Source organism: Phocoena sinus, chromosome 5 (genome assembly GCF_008692025.1).
Source record: "Phocoena sinus isolate mPhoSin1 chromosome 5, mPhoSin1.pri, whole genome shotgun sequence".
NCBI classification, from domain to species: Eukaryota; Metazoa; Chordata; class Mammalia; order Artiodactyla; family Phocoenidae; genus Phocoena; species Phocoena sinus.
Window position 1 is genome coordinate 84,965,392 of NC_045767.1, and position 24,012 is coordinate 84,989,403.

At 34.8% G+C, this 24,012-nt stretch overlaps 1 protein-coding gene across 5 annotated transcripts in view; it reads right to left on the bottom strand.

The window, feature by feature from the left end:
• The window catches only part of EPHA5 (EPH receptor A5), a 321,883-nt gene that overhangs the window by 6,245 nt on the left and 291,626 nt on the right, over positions 1-24,012 (bottom strand). For 4 of the 5 annotated variants that reach the window (XM_032632597.1, XM_032632593.1, XM_032632596.1 and 1 more), the window contains 5 exons: positions 22,213-22,274; positions 20,173-20,382; positions 17,353-17,502; positions 5,129-5,322; positions 1,487-1,642 (listed from right to left, as the gene is read on the bottom strand). In XM_032632597.1, the coding sequence (XP_032488488.1) occupies positions 1,487-1,642; positions 5,129-5,322; positions 17,353-17,502; positions 20,173-20,382; positions 22,213-22,274 (772 nt within the window). Of the gene's footprint in view, positions 1-76; positions 1,643-5,128; positions 5,323-17,352; positions 17,503-20,172; positions 20,383-22,212; positions 22,275-24,012 lie in introns of those variants that run through there. The other variant, XM_032632595.1, reaches the window with a different exon arrangement.

Sequence of the window (24,012 nt, forward strand, 5' to 3'; positions counted from 1 at the left end):
AAGGGAGAAACAAAAAAAGTAGTGGATATAAATATATACATGTATATGTGCTATTTTAATAAAAAAAGAGACATCATTTAATGCAAATAGTTTTATTATATATTTACAAGTAATCTGACATCGGGTAGAAGAAATACCTACAGTATCATTTTAATATAAAATGACAAATGACTTTAATAAATTAAAATGACCATTTTTACAGAAAAATTAAAGAGCAATCATGTAAAAATAGTTTTAAATTATCAGTAAAATTTTCCATTTATTATTTTAAGTATAGCACAGATGAGTTTTTTGAGTGTCCAAAGAAATAATGGGCAAAGTATATGTGTCATCAAATATATATGATTTAGTGGTGATGGTGAAAATGAGATTCAATAAATTAAGATAGCCAGCTGAGTGGTGATTTTAGGTCCTTTTAGCTATAGTTATGGAGAAGAGAAATGCTGAGAGAATATGACATTAATTGGTGATAAATGATGGTACCCTGTTACCTTTTTGTGGATGGGCAGTGAATTCAATGAACCAGAGAATGCCAGAATAGAAATGGTGAGAACCAAGCACTCAGTGTTCATATTATGTGAAGTAATGGAAGAAGGTCTGTGGTTTAGTGCTTTAGAAGGTTCTACCATGTTTTAAACCTTACAACAATATTTTAACCTTTGAATTTGTAGGTAATTTGAACTAAGTTATCATTTTATTCACAGGTTAAAACATCATTTGTGTTAATGTAATCTAGATGTAACCACCATAACAACAGTTAATTTTCACAAATAACAAATATTAGGCTAAAGTAATTACACATACAGAGTATATAATAAGATACAAACAACTTACAAGAATTCAACATTTAACTCTAGTGATTTTTATTTAATAAGATTTGATAAACTTTATCTTAAACGTGCAAACAGAAAAGGGCACAATTGGTTCCACTGAGATTGTACCAAATAACAAATCAGAGGCAGGATCTAATATATCCTTGGATTGCAAGAATATAATATGCACCACTTAGAGAGTAAACAAGATTCCTGCCTGGGAAGCTTTGCTTAAGGTGATGTTACCTGGGTATTCATCAGAGCCAAAATTTAAGAGTATGTTTTGTTGTTATTTAGGGCTAGCCACACCAATTGTGCTTACAGTTTGTTTTGTTTTGTATTTACATTCATATAACATAGGTATCAGTATAAAAACTGTCAAGAAAACATCTTTTCCACAACACAAAGTACCAGTATTTTGCCAAGGAGATGTTATTCCAATTATTCAAATATGCAAATGTTATTTGTTTGAAGTAAAGAGGCAAAGATACTGGCCACAAGTAGCATTAACCATGCAGTTGTTAACAATACAGGCTAAAAATGAAGAGGCTTCTTTGAAAGCTGCCATACATGGACAAAGGTTACCTGATTTCCCTTGACCTCATCCAGATTGGTTTCTGAACAATTTTTCTCGCCCCAGCAATTATGTAAAAATTATCAGAAAAATTACTCACTCCAAGGTCACCTGAGCCACAGCGTCCATTGAACTGTATCCATTTTCCATGAAAATCTCTGTATATCGGCCCATTTTGATTGCTTCTAGCCATTCACCTACTGATCTGTAGGCCCCAGACCCCAGTGAGCCATGTTCTGCTAACAAATTAGGTACTCTAAAACACATAAAACACAAATATTAAAAGTAACATTTAAACTCTTTTGTAACAAATTATATTGTAATATTAGCTCATAATCAATGGATCTTTGAGTCTATAAGTATATTTATAATAGAAAAATATACAAATGCTAACAAGCAAGAAAGTAATTCAAAACACAAAACAATCTGCTCAGATTTTTTCTATCGATAGTTAATGATGACTTATAATGGCTTGATATGTACATTAGCTAAAAATTCCATGTAGTAATTTAGATGTATTTACTTCCTAAAGCTGTTTTGTTTGTAAAAATAATATAGAAAATGCTACCGAATAGAGATATGCAGGATAATTTGTGTAAAGCCAATTGCTTCTAGACTTCACTAGAGAAACTCATGCTCATTTAAGCTACTTTCCCAGGAGACCAGAAGTTAGTTATCCTTTATATTATGCTCTTACATATACAGGGGTGCTTGTTAATTCACCTAATTACTGGTTCATTCCAGTAGTGGAACTGGAAAGCAAAATGTAACCCCCAATACATAAGAAAACTGAATAGAATTAATCAAACCATGTGATGCTCTTAACTATACTAAATTTATACACTTTGGCCAATAATATATGATATGATAATGATGATGAGGAAGATGATGATTTCTAGAAAGGTATCCTAAGGAAATAATCAGGAAAAATGGCAAAAAGTACATGTGCACATTTTTGCTAATGAAAGTAAACATCAAAAGCAATTTAAATGTCCATCAGTGGGAGTTTACTTAAGTACATTTCAACCATAAGATATAGGACAAATACCTTTCTTTCTACTCATGTTCTCTGTACTTTCTCACATCCCATTTACACTTCAACCTACTTCAGTGTAGTTTCTTCCACACCAATTCTATAAAAATTGCTCTGGTTAAGGTGAGCAATGACCTCGATTTTATCAAAATCTGTGAAGATTTTCCAATATGTAAGATGACTGACCTTCCAGAAACATTCAACAATCACCACTACCACCTCCCTCTTGAAATTTTACCTTACCTCAACCTTTTTTGAATCATTGTTCTCTCTTTTGTGGCTACCATAACACTGTATGTGTCTCTTCAATCTCCTTTGCTTGCTTCTTTGTCTGACTTTAAAATTTGGAGGTAGCCAGGACATGGCTCTATATCTTGTTTACTCAGGCTATAACTTTATTCTACTTTAGGCAGTTTTACCCACTTTCATAGCATCTATTTTTCTCCAATTTTCATCTCCTGCCTAAATCTCTCATATATTAATATGCTTACTTCATGTCTCCATTAGTTCCTGGGGTTCTCATCACAACATGTCCAAAGCCACACTACTCATCTTCTCCACATGCAATTCTTCCTGAAGTTCTCGTCTTTATACTCTGTGATACAACAGTCTGCTCCTTCCTCGTTTTCAGTCCCCTCACAATCTATAATTGTGTGTACTATCCATTCGACTTCCAATATATTGCAAATCTGACCATTTCTATTTAATTTGTCACCACCTTAGTTCAAGACATCATCATGTCTTACCTGCACAAGCACTCTAGCTCATAGTTATTCTGCTAAATTCTACTCTCACTTTCACAATGTTTTTATTTTGTTTATCTCTGTCTCCCCCAACTGTGTGTTGCTCAATGTTGTATAATCAGCACCTAGCCCACAGCATGACACAGAGTAGACACATGAATATTTATTGGCTGAATAAGTGGACATTTGGTAGTAATTTGTAGCCATTAAACAGTACAGTCAAAGATTTGTTGAAGATAGAATGGAGTATAGAATCTCGAAGTTGAGATTATAGAAGATTTGCAATTTTTGGTAATAGCAAAGTCTAGAATATGACTATGAAAAAGAGTTCGAGGTGGGCTAGAGACCAAAATCATTGAAGGGGAAAATTTCAAGTATTGAGAGATATTTGAATATCATCTACATGGTTACTCAAATCACCTAGTTTTGTGACATGGGTTGGGATAGAGAGAAAGAGACAGTGAATCAGGAACTAACACCTTCTAGAACCAGGATTTGTAGATGACTGAATAAAGATGGGGTAGTGAGAGATACAGTCCTCCCCCAGTATCTGCAGGGCATTGGTTCCAGGACCCCGCCCTCCACCCCATGGATACCCAAAACTATGGATGCTCAAGTCCCTTATATAAAATGGTGTAGTACAGTCAGCTCTCCACATCTGCATATACAGAGGACCAACTGTATAGTCTTAAGCTAAATCTATTTAAATGAAACCTAGCAAGCTGAATTCTACATAATACATACAAGGAGGTATGAAAGTTCTTTGGAGATTTTAAAGCTGCTCTCAAGCTATAATGATGATGCTGATATAAATTAATACAATTTAGAACATAAAAATATATTTTTATGATTTCCTTTCCTTATATCCATTTGTGACAACTTAACATAACTCAGACAAGTAGATGAGAGAAACACAATATTTTAGATGACAATAAACAATTTAAAAGCAGTTATTTTGGGAACAACATAAGGAATGATCTCTAAGATGCATTCTCCAGTTGCTACCATAGAAAGTTAATGATGCCTGAACAGAGTTTGAAGATTCATTCCTCATTTATATTTAAAAATGACTTTTTGCCTAGTAAACAAATGTTATACCAGAATCATAGAACTTATGTAACTTTATCAACAAATTGTTTCTCATTTAGTTCATACTATGGGAAGCCAATTCAGTTACCAGCAGGATACCTTTTCTTGTGGAGATAGACAACTGCCTTATATATAGTGAAAATAACAATTGGGTAAATTTTCTAATACAGAATTAAACTGATTTATTTTTTGAGAGGATAATTTTGTAATTTTTCAGGTAAGAATGTTTTATATAATGTAACATTATTTAAATGCATTCACATGCATTCAGAAAAGTTTAAAAAATGCTCATTTGTTCACACAAGTATTTTCCACAAGATTACTCATTTATTATTTTTAAGTCCTGTTCATACTACGCAGCAAATGATTATCCAAATATCTCAACTGGATAAGGAAAAGGAGTTGTTGATATTCATAAAATATGACAGGTGGTGAAATCTATTCTAAGGAAATCAAAGAGTAATTGTTGTTATATATCTCCTGTTTAAAATTATACCAGTGCTTAATTGGCTTTTACCCATCATCTTATAATCTTATTTTCCCCCATCCAAACTTATGTGGGGTCCAAAGCACCTGAAAATACACATATTTGGGGATTTTTAAAAATGCTACCTGAATCTGGCTATAGTTAACATTTATCTGAAACTGGTAGGTTAGACTATTAGATTAGGTACAGGTGTTTTAAAGTATAATTTAATCATTTATATTTCACTCATTATAAAAGAATAACATTATGCAAAAACCATATTCAAATAAATTAGTGTAATATAGGTTCATAGGCTAGCATATGTACACAAATAATTTCATTAACTTGATATTTGTGGCATCAATCTGAATTAGCAATATTCAGAAAAACCTCTCCAGACTGGCCTTGTACCTGCTTGATGCATTAACCAGCGTCTTCAAGCTACTTGGGTTACGGATCAGCTTGTCCAACATGTTGACGATTTCATCAAACTTGGGCCTGCTATTTCGGTCTTTCTGCCAACAATCCAGCATTAATTGGTAGAGAGCAGCAGGACAGTCCATGGGGCTTGGCAGACGGTAGCCTTCCTCTACAGCTTTAATCACCTGTGTAAAGTGAAACAGAACCGGTCCCCCAAAGCCACAAATTTAGTACAGAATAGCTTGAGAAATTTCCTACTGTTCAGTTTGCATCCTTTCTTACTCTTACTCTTGCAGTAACAAGCAGCATAACTGTCTCTAACAACCTTGATTATTCCATTTGCTGCAAAATACAACAAAGAAAAAATATGCTATCGCACAATACAAAAAAAGATAGACTTTCCTCACATACGGTAAAGAAAATAAATGGTAATCATCTTTACCTAAAATCTTGGTGTAGGGTGATTTGTAAAATTAATTGACATAAAAATAAACAGTTCATCTTTTATTTATCCTCGCATTCTGGAATCAAATGGAGATTAACTTTTCTAGTGGCCTCTCTGAAAAGTTAATGTCTTTTTAATGAAAAATTATGTGTAGAACAACATTTTTTAAAGTAATAGAACTGCAATTTTACTTCTAAAGAGACTTTTGGATGGCAAATGATGGATAAGTCAAAGGCTAAATTAGCATAAATGTCTTATGTATCATTTAATAATGTCAAGGTCTGGCTGTTTATTATCATCTACTGATTTCTGTCAGGAATTTGGAATGACTGTTTAGTAGTGCAGGCATTACAAACATCACTGATTTTAAATGTAGCCACACATATGAGTATCAGTCTAATTGTGAGATTGTTTTATCAAAAACATTCTTAATGTTGCTGCTGCCATCAAAATGTCTAATTCCAGAAGAGTTCTGTCTATGCTACTGAACATAATAATACAACTTTTATTCAATTATTAAAATTTTAACATTTAAATGATACCCCAAACCAATAATAATGAGCATATTTCTTAAAATCCTATTTGAATAATTTCTTAATGATTAAACTTAATTATATTTTTCAACAAGCACTTTAGATTTGATCTGACAAATGGAAAAAATATGATGATTAGAATAGAATTTTTACCAAGATAATTTTGAAAGATTGTAGAGAAACCAGTCTCTCAATGATAAAGGAAATGGCATCTGAACAAAAATAGTGGCAGACGGAGAGATTTTGGAGACATTTATAACATAAGGGTAGAGGTGAGAGTAGAGAAAGTATTTGAGAGAAAACAAGTTCAAGTCTTTCACACCGGATGGTTGTTGTGATTAATCTTCGGTTAGCACATTCATGGAGGTGGGAAATGTTGACAGGTATAATTTGGGGTTTGTTTATTTGAGGTGAGTAGGGGACCACAGATGGCAATCTACAGGAATCTGTCTGCAGTACAGGAGATATTTGAGCTGATAGTAAATGTGAGGGTCATCAATGCTTGGTCACAGCTTGAAGTAGGGTATAGTTTATATCTCCCCGGGAAGGCATGAAATAAAGTTCCTGAGAAGCACCAATAGTTAAGTTTGGGCAGAGAAAAAGTACTCAAGGACTCTAAAAATAAATGGTCAGATAAATAACTGAATAACTATGAGCAAAATACCTGGAAGTCATCTACCACTTTAGTTGACTCAAAAACAATACATCTTTATTATTATTATTTAATTTTATTTTCTGAACATCTTTATTGGGGTATAATTGCTTTACAATGGTGTGTTAGTTTCTGCTTTATAACAAAGTGAATCAGCTATACATATACATATATCCCCATATCTCCTCCATCTTGCATCTCCCTCCCACCCTCCCTATCCCACCCTTCTAGGTGGTCACAAAGCACTGAGCTGATCTCCCTATGCTATGTGGCTGCTTCCCACTAGCTCTCTATTTTACATTTGGTAGTGTATATATATGCCCATGCCCCTCAAAAGTTAAAAGGCATAGAGGGAACTTTCCTCAACATAATAAAGGCCATACGTGACAAACCCACAGCCAACATCGTTCTCAATGGTGAAAAGCTGAACCTGTTTCCACTAAGATCAGGAGCAAGACAAGGTTGCCCACTCTCACCACTATTATTCAACATAGTTTTGGAAGTTTTAGCCACAGCAGTCAGAGAAGAAAAATAAATAACTGGAATCCAAATTGGAAAAGAAGAAGTAAAGCTGTCACTGTTTGTAGATGACATGATACTATACATAGAGAATCCTAAAGATGCCACCAGAAAACTACTAGAGCTAATCAATGAATTTGGTAAAGTAGCAGGATACAAAATTAATGCACAGAAATCTCTGGCATTCCTATACACTAATGATGAAAAATCTGAAAGTGAAATTAAGAAAACACTCCCATTTACCATTGCAACAAAAAAAATAAAATATCTAGGAATAAACGTACCTAAGGAGACAAAAGGTCTGTATGCAGAAAATTATAAGACACTGATGAAGGAAATTAAAGGTGATACAAATAGATGGAGAGATGTACCATGTTCTTGGATTGGAAGAATCAACATTGTGAAAATGACTCTACTACCCAAAGCAATCTAGAGATTCAATGCAATCCCTATCAAACTACCACTGGCATTTTTCACAGAACTAGAACAAAACATTTTACAATTTGTATGGAAACACAAAAGACTGTGAATAGCCAAAGCAATCTTGAGAAAAAAATAAAAAACAGAGCTGGACGAATCAGGCTCCCAGACTTCAGATTATACTGCAAAGCTACAGTAATCAAGACAGTATGGTACTGGCACACAAACAGAAATATAGATCAATGGAACAGGATAGAAAGCCCAGAGATAAACCCACACACACCTTACAGTAGAGAAAAGACAGCCTCTTTGATAAATGGTGCTGGGAAAACTGGACAGCTACATGTAAAAGAGTGAAATTAGAACACTCTCTAACACCATACACAAAAATAAAGTCAAAATGGATTAAAGACCTAAATCTAAGGCCCAACACTATCAAAGTCTTAGAGGAAAACATAGGCAGAACACTCTATGACATCAATCACAGCAAGATCCTTTTTGACCCACCTCCTAGAGAAATGGAAATAAAAACAAAAATAAACAAATGGGACCTAATGAAACTTAAAAGCTTTTGCACAGCAAAGGAAACCATAAACAAGACCAAAAGACAAACTTCAGAATGGCAGAAAATATTTGCAAATGAAGCAACTGACAAGGGATTAATCTCCAAAATTTACAAGCAGCTCATGCAGCTCAATAACAAAAAAAGCAAACAACCCAATCCAAATGGGCAGAAGACCTACATAGACATTTCTCCAAAGAAGATATACAGATTGCCAACAACCACCTGAAAGAATGCTCAACATCATTAACCAGTAGAGAAATGCAAATCAAAACTACAATGAGATATCATCTCACACTGGTCAAAATGGACATCCTTAAAATATCTAGAAACAATAAATGCTGCAGAGGGTGTGGCGAAAGGGAACCCTCTTGCACTGTTGGTGGGAATGTAAATTGATACAGCCACTATGGAGAAGAGTATGGAGGTTCCCTCAAAAACTAAAAATAGAACTACCATATGACCCAGCAATCCCACTACTGGGCATATACCCTGAAAAAAACATAATTCAGTAAGAGTCATGTACCAAAATGTTCATTGCAGCTCTATTTACAATAGCCAGGACATGCAAGCAACCTAAGTGTCAATCGAAAGATGAATGGATAAAGAAGATGTGGCACATATATACAATGGAATATTACTCAGCCATAAAAAGAAATGAAATTGAGTTATTTGTAGTGAGGTGGATGGACCTAGAGTCTGTCATACAGAGTGAAGTAAGTCAGAAAGAGAAAAACTAATACATATTACTCAGCCATAGAAAGAAATGAAATTGAGTTATTTATAATGAGGTGGATGGACCTAGAGTGTGTCGTACAGAGTGAAATAAGTCAGAAAGAGAAAAACAAATACCATATGCTAACACATATATATGGAATCTAAGGAAAAAAAAAAAGGTCATGAGCAACCTTGGGGCAAGACGGGAATAAAGATACAGACCTACTAGAGAATGGACTTGAGGATATCAAGAGGGGGGAAGGGATATCGGGAGGGGGGTAGGGTAAGCTGTGACAAAGTGAGAGAGTGGCATGGACATATATACACTACCAAATGTAAAATAGATAGCTAGTGGGAAGCAGCCGCATAGCACAGGGAGATCAGCTTGGTGCTTTGTGACCACCTAGAGGGGTGGGATAGGGAGGGTGGGAGGGAGGGAGATGCAAGAGGGAAGAGATATGGGAACATATGTATATGTATAACTGATTCACTTTGCTATAAAGCAGAAACTAACACACCATTGTTATGCAATTATACTCCAATAAAGATGTTTAAAAAAAGGCAATAACTATGATAGTGTTCGTAGAAAATATTACAAAAACTATAACACATGGTTAACATATCTAATGCATTAAAATCTCATGCATATTGAGAAATAAAATAATAAAACAATAAAATAAAACAACAAATAAATAAGAAATAGGTACTAATCAAAGATTTACAAAAGGGCTTCCCTGGTGGCGCAGTGGTTGAGAGTCCGCCTGCCAACGCAGGGGACACAGATTCGTGCCCCGGTTCAGGAAGATCCCACATGACGCGGAGCAGCTGGGCCCATGACCCATGGCCGCTGAGCCTGCGCATCCGAAGCCTGTGCTCCACAGCGGGAGAGGCCACAACAGTGAGAGGCCCGCGTACCACACACACACACACAAAATTTACAAAAGAAAAAAATACTAAATCGATTTTGAGAAATTATCACTAGTGATCAAATAAATGAATAGTAAAAATTAAAAGTACCATTTGCACTCATATATTAATGGAAGCTCATTTATTTATTAATTTGCTTATTATAAGACTTCCCATTGTGGATAAGGATTGTGGTATTACCTTAATAACATATATGTACCAAAATTAAATGTCTTAGTATATTTTATATCATGAAATATTTAACTATGCAGTTAAAGCAGTCATTCTTATTTACTTAAAACATGATATATTTTATAATGTGCTTTTCCCCAAAGCTGATACCAATTATGTCTATTTTTTTTCTTTAGCACTTATTTAAAAGAAATATTGTCTTTTCTTCATTGAACAGCTAGTCTTACATGTGATTATGAAATGAATGAATTAAACCAATTCCTTAGTTTTAAAGGAATTAGTAAGTTATTTGATCTGAGAAATTTTTTCCAGAATATATTACTTAACTTTATTTTCAGCTAAATTTTTATATATAAATATAATACTCTGTCTCTAAGTTAACTTAGAACTTGGCCCAGTAATTAGGTCATTGAATTTAATTCTAAATTAATGTTTAGAATTTATATTTAAAATAGATTTAGAGCTATAGTTTTAGATTTTATATTTAGACATTTTGAAGTGATTTTTTTTTTTTCATTTTTACCAATTGTTCCTTTCATAGCTTGGGGGAGAAATGAATGGCATTAGTACTCTGGTGGTTTATGAAATGCTGAAAATCTGCCAAAGTGTTATTTAGGCTATTCATTTTCCATACAATTTATAATGTATGGCCAATGAGTCATAATCTCAATTGACTTTGTTATTACGATTACCTTTGTTAATTGAGGTGGTTGAGATGAATGAAAGAAGAGAAAAAAAATAAAAATAAAAAGACAACCAGAATTTTTACAGACAATCTGGCATCATTTCAGATTTCTATATCTGAAATATCATAAGCTATGCATTTTCTTGGCATTGACATGTAAATCAATAGTCTGAACACAATTTAAAGAATGCTGTCTTTCCTTCCAATACATAAAACCCAACACTGAGCACCAAATAAGGCACTCTTCAGTGAGTGGTGACTCTATTGGGCCCTTTCCATCATGCAAGGGTCATGGGCTCATCTTTCAGATACATATACCCATTCTGGTTTGCTTTTACCCACAGAGCCTCAGCTAGCATTATAAGGTTGGAATGTTTGATTCACAAACATGGACTCCCACCGAGCATATACCCTAACTAGAATATCCACCTCATAGTGAAGGATGTGTGAGCTAATCACATACTTAGTGATGTGTTCCTAAATATTTAACAACTGGGTCTTTTTGCAAGGAAAACAGATTTATAACATTTTCTCATTTATCTGATATAAATACTCGCTCCATGTCAACCTCAAGCTATCAACATAATCTCATTCAGGTAGAAATGTTCTGAAAATTCACCAGCTGATATGTGCTGGTTCCAGCAACCACTACACATAGTTCATTATCCAGAAGTGACTAGCCTCACAGAATGCTGGAAGGCCTTTTAAAGGCACCTCTGAAGCACCAACATGGAGGCAACACTTTGATAGGAGTAGGTGTCATTATTCAGGATGCAATTTATGTATTAAATCAATTAACTCAGAAACTTTTATATTGTGCTTCATTCCCAGTAACTCTTGCCAGGCGACAAATGGTTATAGCTGTCACCAGGCACTTTGGACTACTTGTGCCCAGGTACAAGCACAAGAGAAGGTGAGTCACCATGATGGCCAAGGTTATTGATAGTGAACAGCAGGAGGCATTTGAGCTGTTTTCACACAGTTGTGGTGGGGAGAAATTTGTGTGGAATCCAGGTAATACTCTAAGGGGCTCTCTTGTTACCTCTTTATAACAGCTGTGGCCAGAAAATGCCGACCCCCAAGAGTGAAGGATTGATTCCGTCTATCAGTTAAGCCACGATGATCTGCCAAGTTGTTGGTGATGGGAAGTCAGAATGGATAGTGGAGGAGGGAGAGGCTAAGGACCAGATGAGGTCCTGAGATCAGCTGAAGCTACAGAGGCTGCATTTCAGTCCATAACCTGCCTCTGCTGAATTTCCCTTCAGAAAGAAAACCCCGCAGAACCATGGAACAGATGCTTCCTGATCCTGTGTGGAAAAGTTGCTCTGTGTTGCAAAAGGGGTGGAGCATAGCAACCTCGAGAATCTGTCTTTCATATCTTCACCTGCAGAGATGGAAATTGATCTACAGTCCTTAACCCTAAAACCTCTAAAATGCATCATCACATTTACACCAAGGCCATGCTTTACATAGGTTACTCCCAGTCAGTTACAGAATATGGTAGTGATAAGATAGGCACATTCCTATGAGACCCCTATAACAGGCAATGCTGGCTTGAGGACTCCTTGGCGGCCTTGGCAACCTCTCTTAGAAGTGCACTTCAGCCTCAGATGCTTGCCTCCAATCATCTTTCCTTTGATCTCTACTCTACCTGGGGTCAGATTTGTATCAAAGTCTGACATCTCTCCCAGCTTCCTCTCATCCCTTCATGTTTGTCCTCACAAGCAATTCCCTTTAATAATACTAATGTGTATGTAATTTCCTCATGGCATAGGCTTCTTGAAGGATCTAGACTAGCCCAGGCTCATTGGTATCATAGGTACTAAGATGCAAATTGTATGTATATTATCTACATTCATATTTAACACATATTTGCAAAATAGAAATCATATACACATTTTACAGGTGAAATAGGTGACATTCCAGAAGGTTAACTATTGCCCACGTTCACATAAGTAACAAGTGGCAATGGAAAGATTCACATTTAAGTCTCTCTGGCATGCAGATATGCGGTCTTTCTATCCTGGTGCTGAGTCACACTATTGAAATGAGAAATAATTGCCTCCCAAGAAAATAAGTTGGGACAGGTACGGATATTACCTCACGGAATCAGACTTCTTGCACCATAAGAAAAAAATTAATACCCAGAATTAAAATGAGCTATTTTGGAAGATAGTGCATTCTTTATAACAGGAGGTGTGAAAGTGTAGGCTGAATAAGTGAGTGCCAGGAAATTTATAGGGAACCTTTGAGCATTAGCTGTGTGTTTTGATGAATTAGGTTCTATATAGAGTGTGAGTGCCTGTGTTGCTTGGTGTTTACTCAAAATCTCACAGATGAGTCCTTTAGTTACTATGAGATATGAAGCTTCCCCCAAAGTGACTAGTGTTTAATAATATATTCCTGGAAATTATCTCAAATGCCATAGAAATAGTTCCAGATAGACCAATTTTCTTCCTAGGATTTTTTTTTCTGTCTCCAATAGCTATTAAAAATGTACTGAGTATGTTTTTTTCTTTGTATATCAATCTTAGATCAATAGAATTCCAGAGATTAAAGAGATCTTGGAAATCTGTTCAAGTCCATTCCCTTTATAATCATTGAAACTGACTGAGAGTTATAGAATCAAAGATGATTCTATTCTTTCAATTTCAGATTTGTGTTTTAGTTGTTTTTAAACAACAAGGTATAGGAATTTTAGACTGCAGTATTGATATTTCTTTATGTCTCATTTTTTCCAAAGGGGTAAGAATTTCCATGAGGTTACCTACCAGTCCCTAAACTAATTACTTGCATCCAAGGACAGCATTATCCTTAGAAGACCAAGAGAAAGGCAAACCCAGCACAAAGTAGGTTCACATCCTTCTGGAGTCAAAGTTTTTGCTGCCTTAAAAGTAAGATTTAGGCTGACAGAAATGGTACTAGACACCTGAATGCCTAAAAAAAATTTTAAAAACAGATTACTTAAAACATTTTGAGTTTTTAAAACATTTTGTAATTTATGTGCTTAGTATACACTATGTATTCATACATTTCTGAATAAATACAAGAGAAAGACATTGTCACTAAATATAAAAATGCAATACAATGACATCTCTTTTTATTTTGTTTTTTAAGTTCTGAAAAATGTTGAGATTTAAAATGTTTGCTGTAAATAAAGAAGCTTCTACTGACTGCAGGATGTTATCTTAGCTTCCCAAGCTTGAATCAGAGTTCATGGTCTGATATGTACCTAAAATCATCTTAATCATTTTAGTTTATTTTTAATATGTGTTGTTATGGCTTTTCTCTGTGATAACAGAGGCAATCCTAAACCCCAAAAAACCTACCGCGGCATTCTATCCCCCTGACACAGTGGAAGGTCTCCTCTGAGAGATTTAGATTATTCTACATGTCTTGGTAATGTAACATTTTCATGGTGGCAAAGCCTTTTTAGAATCAGTATCTGGAATGTAGAGATGATGGGATACATCATTCAAAACTGCCAAATCAGTACTTCTATTTTGATTTCTGAGAATCTTTTTTCAAAAGAAATATTCAGTGATCATGATTTTCAAATACAGTAGATCTGTCATGTTTCTTAGATACAAATTTTGATGGAAATTGAGGCATACCAAACTTAATGCCATATCTAGAAACGAAATGCCACTAATGCTAGTAAACTTGCTGAGAAAATGCAAAGCATGTATTGGACCTTCTATTAAAGGCAGACATTTTAGAAAGATCTTTAACTGTATAACATTTTTCTGTAAACCTCATTTAGATTCTTGGAAAACCAAAATATTAGTTTTTATTTTTATTATGTCCTAAAAATATTAGCACTTCCTTGTATTTTTCTAAATAGTTTGAAATAAAGTTATCTGAAAAAGTATCAAGGCTCTCAAATGGCTGAAATCAGGAAAAATATCTGTTCCGAATCCTTCACACCTCTTTGTTTCTATGTCCTTTTCCATATAACTTTATATTGTCCATTCACAATGAGCAGTGTGAGTGGACTGATCCTCTGATTATGGGATTGGACAATGGAATGTTGCAGGCTGGGCTTATTCTCACCCTTCAGCCATGAGGAAAATGAGCTCATATCTAGGCTAGCCTGCTGGTCTCTGAAAGAAGATGAGGGCCGTGTGGAGCAGAGCCAAGGTTTACCAGTATAGATCAGTCAATCCCCAGGAGCATGAGTAAACACAGTCCAGATCAGTAGAAACACTTACGAGCATTCACCTAGCATTACGTTCTACTTTGATCTATCATTTTATTTGTGACAGATACAGCTATATCAAGCATAATTTCCTATAATGTGAGTAATAATCCTACACATATTATATACATAGTTGGGAAAGACTAATAATTCATACTGATGGAATCAGAATTCAAAATATCTCAAGTGAGAAGGAGCTAGAACACTAGGCAAATAAGGGGTAAATGTTTTCCTTGAGTGAAGGGAGCAGGCTTGCTGGCATTACAGAATAAAATACTTTCACAAAAATTAAAGGGAAAAATGGCATTGAAATGAGCCTTGAGAGAAGTTAGAAGCCAAACCATACATCTCAAGTTAGCATTCGGCATTTATCTGGAGAGTAGCAAGTAGCAAATAGGTCTCATCTTTGTCTAGGCTAGATTAATTCATAATAATCATTATATATTGAATTGAATATTTTACATTCAGTTAGATGGTTGATCTAGGCTCACTGGTTGGAAATGAAAGGGAGGATGTAAACATTGATTAAATTGGAAACAGTGTAGTGGTTAGGTATTAAAATTTTGGAGAACCAGATTGAAATTTCTGGTATAACTTTTATTATTTTTGTGGCATTATGAAAATCATTTAATCTCTTAAGTTTCAGGTTATTAACAGCCAGACAGAAATAATATCTCTCTGATGGGTTGTTAAATGTGTGACAAGAGTTCAATACTTTGGCCATAGTCCTGCCCCTAAAATCATAAGGTTGAAGACAATAGATACTACGTTCTCTCAAATTGAGAGAAACAGAGGTCAGCATCCCTTTACTAGGTCAAGCAAACAGGGCAAAAGAAAACTAGTTGTAGCAATTTTAGATGACTAAAATAAAGGGAGACTCACTGCCTTGCAGTATGCTTGTTGAGAGATGGGAATCCATCAGTCTAATTTACTATTGCTATCTGAAAAGAATGCTGTGAAATATTTCTTGGGAAAGCCACAGGGTGACCCTGGCTTCTCATCTGGGGAAATCTGAAGAAGACAGGGTGGCTGGGGCAGCTTGCAATAATATCTAAATGAGGGAAAACTGGTAGAACATCAGACAAGGATGTGCTTTCCTCAGGTGAAGCCGACATGTGTAAGGTACCATTAGAGACTGTGAAGTGGGGAGCAGGCGGCAAGTGCAAGGAACTCTGGGACATCTCAGTTGGAGTACATCCTCCTCTTTAAGGACCTTGCAGAGAGGAAAGCAAGAATCTGACAATTCTTCCTTCCCAATCTTGCTACTTAGGGTCAGGTTGGCCCTGCAGTTGTGGAAAACACTTTGAAATGGATATAAGATTGACTCTGATTTAGATTGGACTTGGATTTTTATATCTGAAAGTGAGTCAATTACTGGCATGGTACTGTTGATTCACCAAAATGCAGCCGGAGAGCTAAAGCACCTGTCTAATAATCCCTGAAGGCATAGGAGCAGGAGATTTTACAGAACATGGATGAAAGAAATAATTGGAGAAAAAAATAAATCTTTTAAATCAGCATGGTATTTAGTTAAGACTATTCATTATACTGGTTTTTATATAAAGAAGTAATGAGCTATTAGTTGGCAACTCATTTAAAACAAAGTATGGCATATAATAAGGGCTCAATAAAAGATAGCTTTTATAATTATTTGAAGAAAAAATATCAAATTTCAATGCAATCCAAAATAGAAAGGGCTATATTGAATAGTAACAATGGAAAATTAAAAAGTCAAACACCAAAGGCCATGTAGTCAGGCATCATTCTGAACTTGAATAGAAGATTCTTTCATGGTTTCTTTAATTCCAGGATTCTATTATTCTAAGCCTGAATTATTTCTCCACGTGGGAAAAAAATCCGTTTTTATCCCAAACTAAATAGACAATATTACTCTTCCTACATTTTCTTAATGTAAAGAAACAGATTATTTCTTTTTATCCTCTAAGAGCATCCACTATTAAAGCAATATCATTCACCCTTTTGGTTTGGAGTTTTAGCTCCCTTTATCAAGTGCATGTCATAAAAACTTGTCTGTCAGTATTCATTCTTTGATGGCTCTTTCTTCATTTTTGAAAATGATACTGACATAAAATGAGTGACACAGCACTACAGTACTGCTAGGACTGTCTGGCAAGCTTTTATATAACATAACTTGCATTCCTTTGTACTAACTTATTTTGAGCTTCTGCATAAAGGATTTTAATAACAACAAAACAGATCAGAGGTTAAGCAAAGAGTATTTCACTGTTTTAAGCAACTGTCATTTTCAGAAATATATATTACACACACACACACACACACACACACACACACACACACACATATAGTCTCCTGACTCAGAGAACTGTTTCAATTCAAACTTTAGGGGGAGTAGTTCCATACTTACATCTTGGTTGGTCATCTCCCAGTAGGGTCTCTCTCCATAAGACACAACCTCCCACATCACAATCCCATAGCTCCAGACATCACTGGCAGAGGTAAACTTTCGGAAAGCTATAGCTTCTGGGGCAGTCCATCTGATTGGAATTTTGCCTCCCTACAATTGAAAAAGAAGAAAAAAATTCCCACATACTTCAAATGTATCTAGGGATACTGCTTCCTCACTGAAAAGATCTAGAAAGAGATGTAGCATTTTTAAGTGAATCTGTTTGACAGCATACAGTCTCTTTTCACATATCTCAGCCCATAAGCACTTGTAGGCTGACTACTAATTGGCTGGCTGGAAGCTTTCTAGTTTAAATTCTGTTTGACTACTGGAACACATACAGGACCCACATCTCAATTACAGTATCAGGATGGCAGCTTTAAGTGGGGAAAGCAGGCAGTCAGGCAAATCAATAAGGTAACTTTCATGACTTTCTAACAGAAAGTAAAGGACTCTAATTCCCAGGGTTCTTTTTTCCTTTAATATAGGGACTGTAAATAGAAAGTCTTGATTGCTGAATGTAACCATGAGAAGTTTAAATGTTAATAAGACAAGCATGAAAATCAGATATGTTAAAAACTTAGTTAGACTTTCTCCTGACACCGTGCAATTTCTTTTAGACTTGATTTCTCTTATTTCCCATTGTCATATTTTTGTGTGTGTTTGGTCAAACTGTTTTTTGTTTTTTTTTATAACCAAAAAGGTAAGTATCTAAATGAGATTCAACCAAATTAAAAATTATTAAAATTAGATTACAGGGGAAAACTTACAACATTATCAAGTTTGGGGTTTTTACATGATAAAAACAATGATTTGGTAAGTTTTCTCCTAATTTACAAGATAACACTTTTATCTCCCACCCCTTTCAGGGTAAACTTTTTTTTCCTCATTTTTAAAAGAAGAAAAATCAATGCAACCAAACATTTCATCTATAAGCAAATATATTTTAAAAGAGAGAAAGAGAGAAGTGAGTGTTTTGAATATTTTCCTGTAAAAAGACTAATATATGCCTTCCTGTTTTGCAGGAAGAAAAAAAAATTAATTCACATACTAGAAAAAATGGGACAAACTTTCTTTATGAACCAAAGTTTCAGGATATATGAAGAAATAACAATTTCATGTAATGCTTAAAATTGTTCTGAGTTGATGTTAATTTGGATTATTGAAACTAAGTTTGAATTATTTGCTCCTTAGAAATATGGTAGCAGCACATTGAGAAGACTTTCCTGAAACATAACTTTTGTTAATTAATTATTCATAGGCAAGATCACATTATTAGGCCTGGCTATGTGGCACTGGGATCATCTATAATTATTACAATTCCTCTTGAAATTGTAATTTGTCGATTACTTTAAACTTCAGAAATTTTCTCCTGGTCCTCTGACCATCATATTGGACATCAATATTATCTGAAGTTCCCTTATTGGCTCATCTCTCAATATACGGATTTTCCACAAAGTGCTGCCACACCCCATTTCCCAGGAGTAAGTCTTGAGGGTCTCAGGATCTCTGGCTCCTCTCCCCCTCCCTCTCCACCAGCATGACACATTCACACAGACCTTGACAAATTTACTTTATGCATTTAACTGAGACACCAACCAGTCATGCTGGGAATGGGTTTTTCTATAACCTCAATCTTGTTTAGGCCAAGTTTATTAAATGTAACTCTAATCCCAGGAGAATTCCTAATTGAGGTTTCATTTAACTCAAATAATGACAATAATAATTAGGTCTAGAAGGAAAGGCATATTCCACCAATTAATTTATTGATTTATTAAGCTGATAATTTGAAGGCTTTGTTTGCTTAGATAAGTCACTCATGATCTTCAGCATAGTATAATCCTTAACTATCCATAAGTCACAATGCAACAATGAAAAATAACAGCCTTATAATCTATAGTTTATTGTTAGACTATGAGTAGAAGTAATTTTAAAACGTTGAATTAAATAAGAAAATGTGTAACATCTATCATAAGAATAAGAGATGACAAAAGTATTCTGTATTGAAACAAAAGTTAGCCACATTGTATAGTGAAAAAGATATAATGATAAATTCCTGTCTTCATAAGAAGTTTAAACATTGAGGATATCTTGATGCCCTTCAGAAGATTTAGAATTAAACAAATGTAGTTTATTAAAAGGGATTAAAACTCAAGAAGTACAATACATAGACTGTCCAGAAAATTCTGTTGCATCAATTCCCACAGTTTTCCACAGAAAAATCTGTCAATTATACAACAGCAATTCAGGAAGCAATTACTTTGCTGGAAAAGGGTGTTGATTTATGCTAATTATGACAATGTGAATTAGTGACCAATTTTCCATATATGTGGGCTTAACAATTTACATAGTATTAAAGAAGTTAGGCATTAAAATACCGCCAGTAATGTTAATATATGTATATATAATATATTTATTGCTTTTAATGCAGGAGATTCTCTCTTTAACTTTTTCTTTTACGTTTAATACTCTATATGATTTTATGAGTCATATCCACTATGAACTCAAACTTTTTATTTTCAGTATCTGCAGGAAAAAATGAACTACTAAGACTCATAAAGTGAATACTTGGCTTATCTGAATTTAATATTTGAATTTTCTGATATCTAACAAGGAGAGTTATCTGGATTTTTTTAATCCACCTTCCCCTTTTTCTCTCTCTTTCTTCCTATATTGGAGGAATTTCTTTCTATTTTCTTTTTTTTTCTATTTCCTTTAAAATCTTTAAATATTAAGTGTCTCTAGTCTAGTATTTCAGAAATTCATTCTGTTAGCTCTTACCCTAGTGGTGTAGGCTGCCTCAGGATCATCTTCCAGTACCCTGGAAAGCCCAAAGTCAGACACTTTGCACACAAGGTTACTATTTATTAAGATGTTTCTGGCAGCAAGGTCTCTATGCACGTAGCCCATGTCAGAAAGGTACTTCATTCCTGCAGCGATGCCTCTCAGCATACCAACCAGCTGGATCACAGTGAACTGCCCATCATTTTTCTGTAAAGATTATACAGAAATATTAGTCCTACAACCCCAATCACTAAGGGAAAATATGAAAGGATCTTCCTTCAATCCCCAAATTAATATATACTACTACCAAATTCATATGCAATTTCTATCTGAAGGAGAATGGGAAAAGTTAAGCAATAGATAGTTAACTTGATAATGCGTAACAGTCCTCTGATCCGTCAAAGCAGATAAAGGCTTTGAAAGCCCTTGACCAAAATCTCACTTATAGTTGCTCTTTTCTGCATTGTAATCCTTTATTCTCAGTCATCAGAGGAGTGTTTTCATCACTTCAACCTAGTGCCTGCCTTGGGTTAACACTGTACATTTTTGAAGTGACTTAAAAGAAGCTGGCTGGATAGGCATATTGGGGTAAGGAAGAAGTGGCCAGAGGAAGTAAGGGAGAATCTGCAATAGCAGATGGGGGAGGGAGGGACTGAACAATGACCAGGAGAATGTTAGCATTTCTTGGAAGCTTGCTGTCTTTGTCAAGGGCACTGGACTTGGTGCAGACACACAGAATAAGGCTCAACTGATGCTTATTTTGAAATAAAGGAATGATGTGACCTTAAGAGACTGAAGAACTTAAATATATGTATTAGAAATTTGGCAGCAGAATCTGGTAGAGGCTGGAGATTGAAAGGGAAGTTTGCCTTGTCAGTGGACCCCTGTCATATTCAATGCACAGGCCCTTCTTATAATCGTCATTAATGCCACTGTCCCATTACTTTTAATCAATAGCAATAGTTGCTATATTGAAAGTGAAAAGCTGCCAGACTACAGGTTTAATCAGGCCTGCAAACATGTTACATTGTCTAGCACATGCTATTTATTAATAAAATGAATTGCCAACGCTTAAAATTTGAAGACTTGCATATTTAAAAATACAATCTTTTCCTAAAATCCCGAAGATCTGACAACATTGGCTACTGTCTGTTATCACATAATGACTCTGCTGGTACAAGTAGTGACTGGCCCTCAGATGAGTTATGAGTCTATTTGACTCTTTCATTAATATAGATGATTTTCATGGACTTTTTAGACATTTTCCTTATTCTGCCTGATATACTTTGAGAGAGTTAAGTACTTTTTTTTTGTTCTTTTTAAAAAAATTTTTGTTGAAGTATAGTTGATTTACAATGTTGTTTTAGTTTTTGCTGTACGGCAAAGTGAATCAGTTACACATATACATATATTGACTTTTTTTTAGATTCTTTTCCCATATAGACCATTACAGAGTATTGAGTAAAGTTCCCTGTGCTATACAGTAGGTCCTTATTAGTTATCTATTTTATACATAGTAGTGTAGTGTGTATATGTCAATCACAATCTCCAAACTTATCTCCCCTCCCCCTATTTCCTCCCCTGGTAACCGTAAGTTTGTTTTCTACATCTGTGACTGTATTTCTGTTTTGTGAATAAGTTCAATTGTACCATTTTTTTAGATTCCACATATAAGCGATATCATATATTTGTCTTTCTCTGTATGACTTACTTCAGAGAGAGTTAAGTACCTATAAAAGCTTCTCTTTTTCTCCTTTCTTTCCTTCCTTTCCTCCTTCCTTCCTTCCCTCTTTTATTTTTTTTGGAGGGGCACATTAACATACACTTAAATAAAACTGTAGAGACACGTAATTTGGATTTGTATACATTTTCTGAAGTGGATAATTTTCAAACCAAAGTTAATTTTTGTAGTATAATTATCCTGACTCCAGATATTTCTATTTAAAATTTATCTTTAAAGTGGCTGGATTTCAACTTCAACATCATGGTCAATATATGAATAACACTTTGAATAGTTACATTTGTCTCATATCTTACCTTTAAAAATGTATCTAAAGAGCCATTTTCCATATACTCTGTCACTATCATCACTGGTTTACCTGAAAAGAACACAGTGGTATAAACTGTTGCTTTTAGATTTTGTACTCTTATCTAGGAAGAGTTTACTTGGAAGTTTTTATTGTTGTCCAAATTATATACATCTGTTAAAAAAATAGTCCTTTTTGAGTAGCAAGTAAATATATGACATGATGATATCTTAGTATATACTAAATTGGGTCAGTGAGAAGAAAGTATCACAAGAATGATAAAGATTGACATTTAAGATTCAAAAACCCATAATTTTCATTACCAAAATCAATTTATGTAGAAAATGAGTTTAAGGATGAATTTTATTTTAATAGAGGTAATGATATAAAGTGCCAAATAATAATATCCAGCAAAGTACTGAAAATATATTCATCTTCCTCACAGTTCTAAATAAAAACTCCTGTCCAGTCTAACTACCCTGTTTATGATCCCTGGAATATATGTAGTATTTTCCAAACTTTATTTCTATGCTCTTATAATTCATTTACTTATGGCTACCTTCCTTTTCCCCTCTGCCACATACTTATGATCTTTATCAACCCCAATTTTTTCATTCTTCAAAACCCTGTTCTGATTCCTCTTGCTGTCTGGAAACTTCTCTTGCAATCATCATTCTGATGGATGAGGTCCTCCTCTTTTCATGTCTGATATAAAACTGTAGCTAGACAGACTCTGGAGCTACACTGCTTGGCTTTGTATCCCAGATCAATCACTTATTATCAAGTGATCTTGGGCAAATCAATTCTTATCTCTGTATCTCATTTTTCTCATCTGTAAAACGGAGATATTAATGGCACCTGCCTCATAGAGTTACTGTGAGTATCCACCAAGTCATATTGTTACCCAGGTCACTTAAAATAGTGCCTGTCACTTAGAATTTGCTATGTATTATTATTTTATAAACTTTAACAACTTTGTGTCTGTGGGGTTTCATTGCTAGATATAAGTCGACTAAGAGAATAGATCAAATTTTATCCCTCATAAAATTATGGCAGTTAGTGTGTAATATGTCTGTGATACAAGATGAAAAATATAAGATCAAAAATCTTTGCTGTAGGGCTTCCCTGGTGGCGCAGTGGTTGAGAGTCCACCTGCCGATGCAGGGGACACGGATTCATCCCCCGGTCCTGGAAGATCCCACATGCCGCGGAGCAGCTGGGCCCTTGAGCCATGGCCGCTGAGCCTGCACGTCCGGAGCCTGTGCTCCGCAACGGGAGAGGCCATAACAGTGAAGGGCCCGCGTACCGCAAAAAAAAAAAAAAAAAAAAAAAATCTTTGCTATATGAAAAAATATCTAAAACATGGTTGTTAGTTTTATCACTCCACGCTAACCTCACTATTTTAAAACATGCCCCTTTACTCTTTGATAAAAGTATACTACATACAATTTTAGTGTTAATTTAAACTATTTTTAGGTAAGTAAAAAAAGACCTTGTGATAGTAAAATTCTATCTTGTATATCTATTAATTAACTTTTTATATTATAAAGGGAAACAGGGCCTATTCAATTATGAAATGCACTGTAATTAACTTAATGGCATTCTCCAGAAGGGTATCTGTATTTTACTTGAGAAGTGATTCATTCAGGTCATAGAGTTAGAACTTTTATATTTATTCATACAACATTAGTCTGAAATGTAAACAGAGATATAGAAAGTTAGACAATTGCGTGAAAAAGAAATAACTAGAAAGAAAAAGGAGTTTTCATTCCAAAATCACTTAAAACTCACTATTTAGTATAATAAGGTA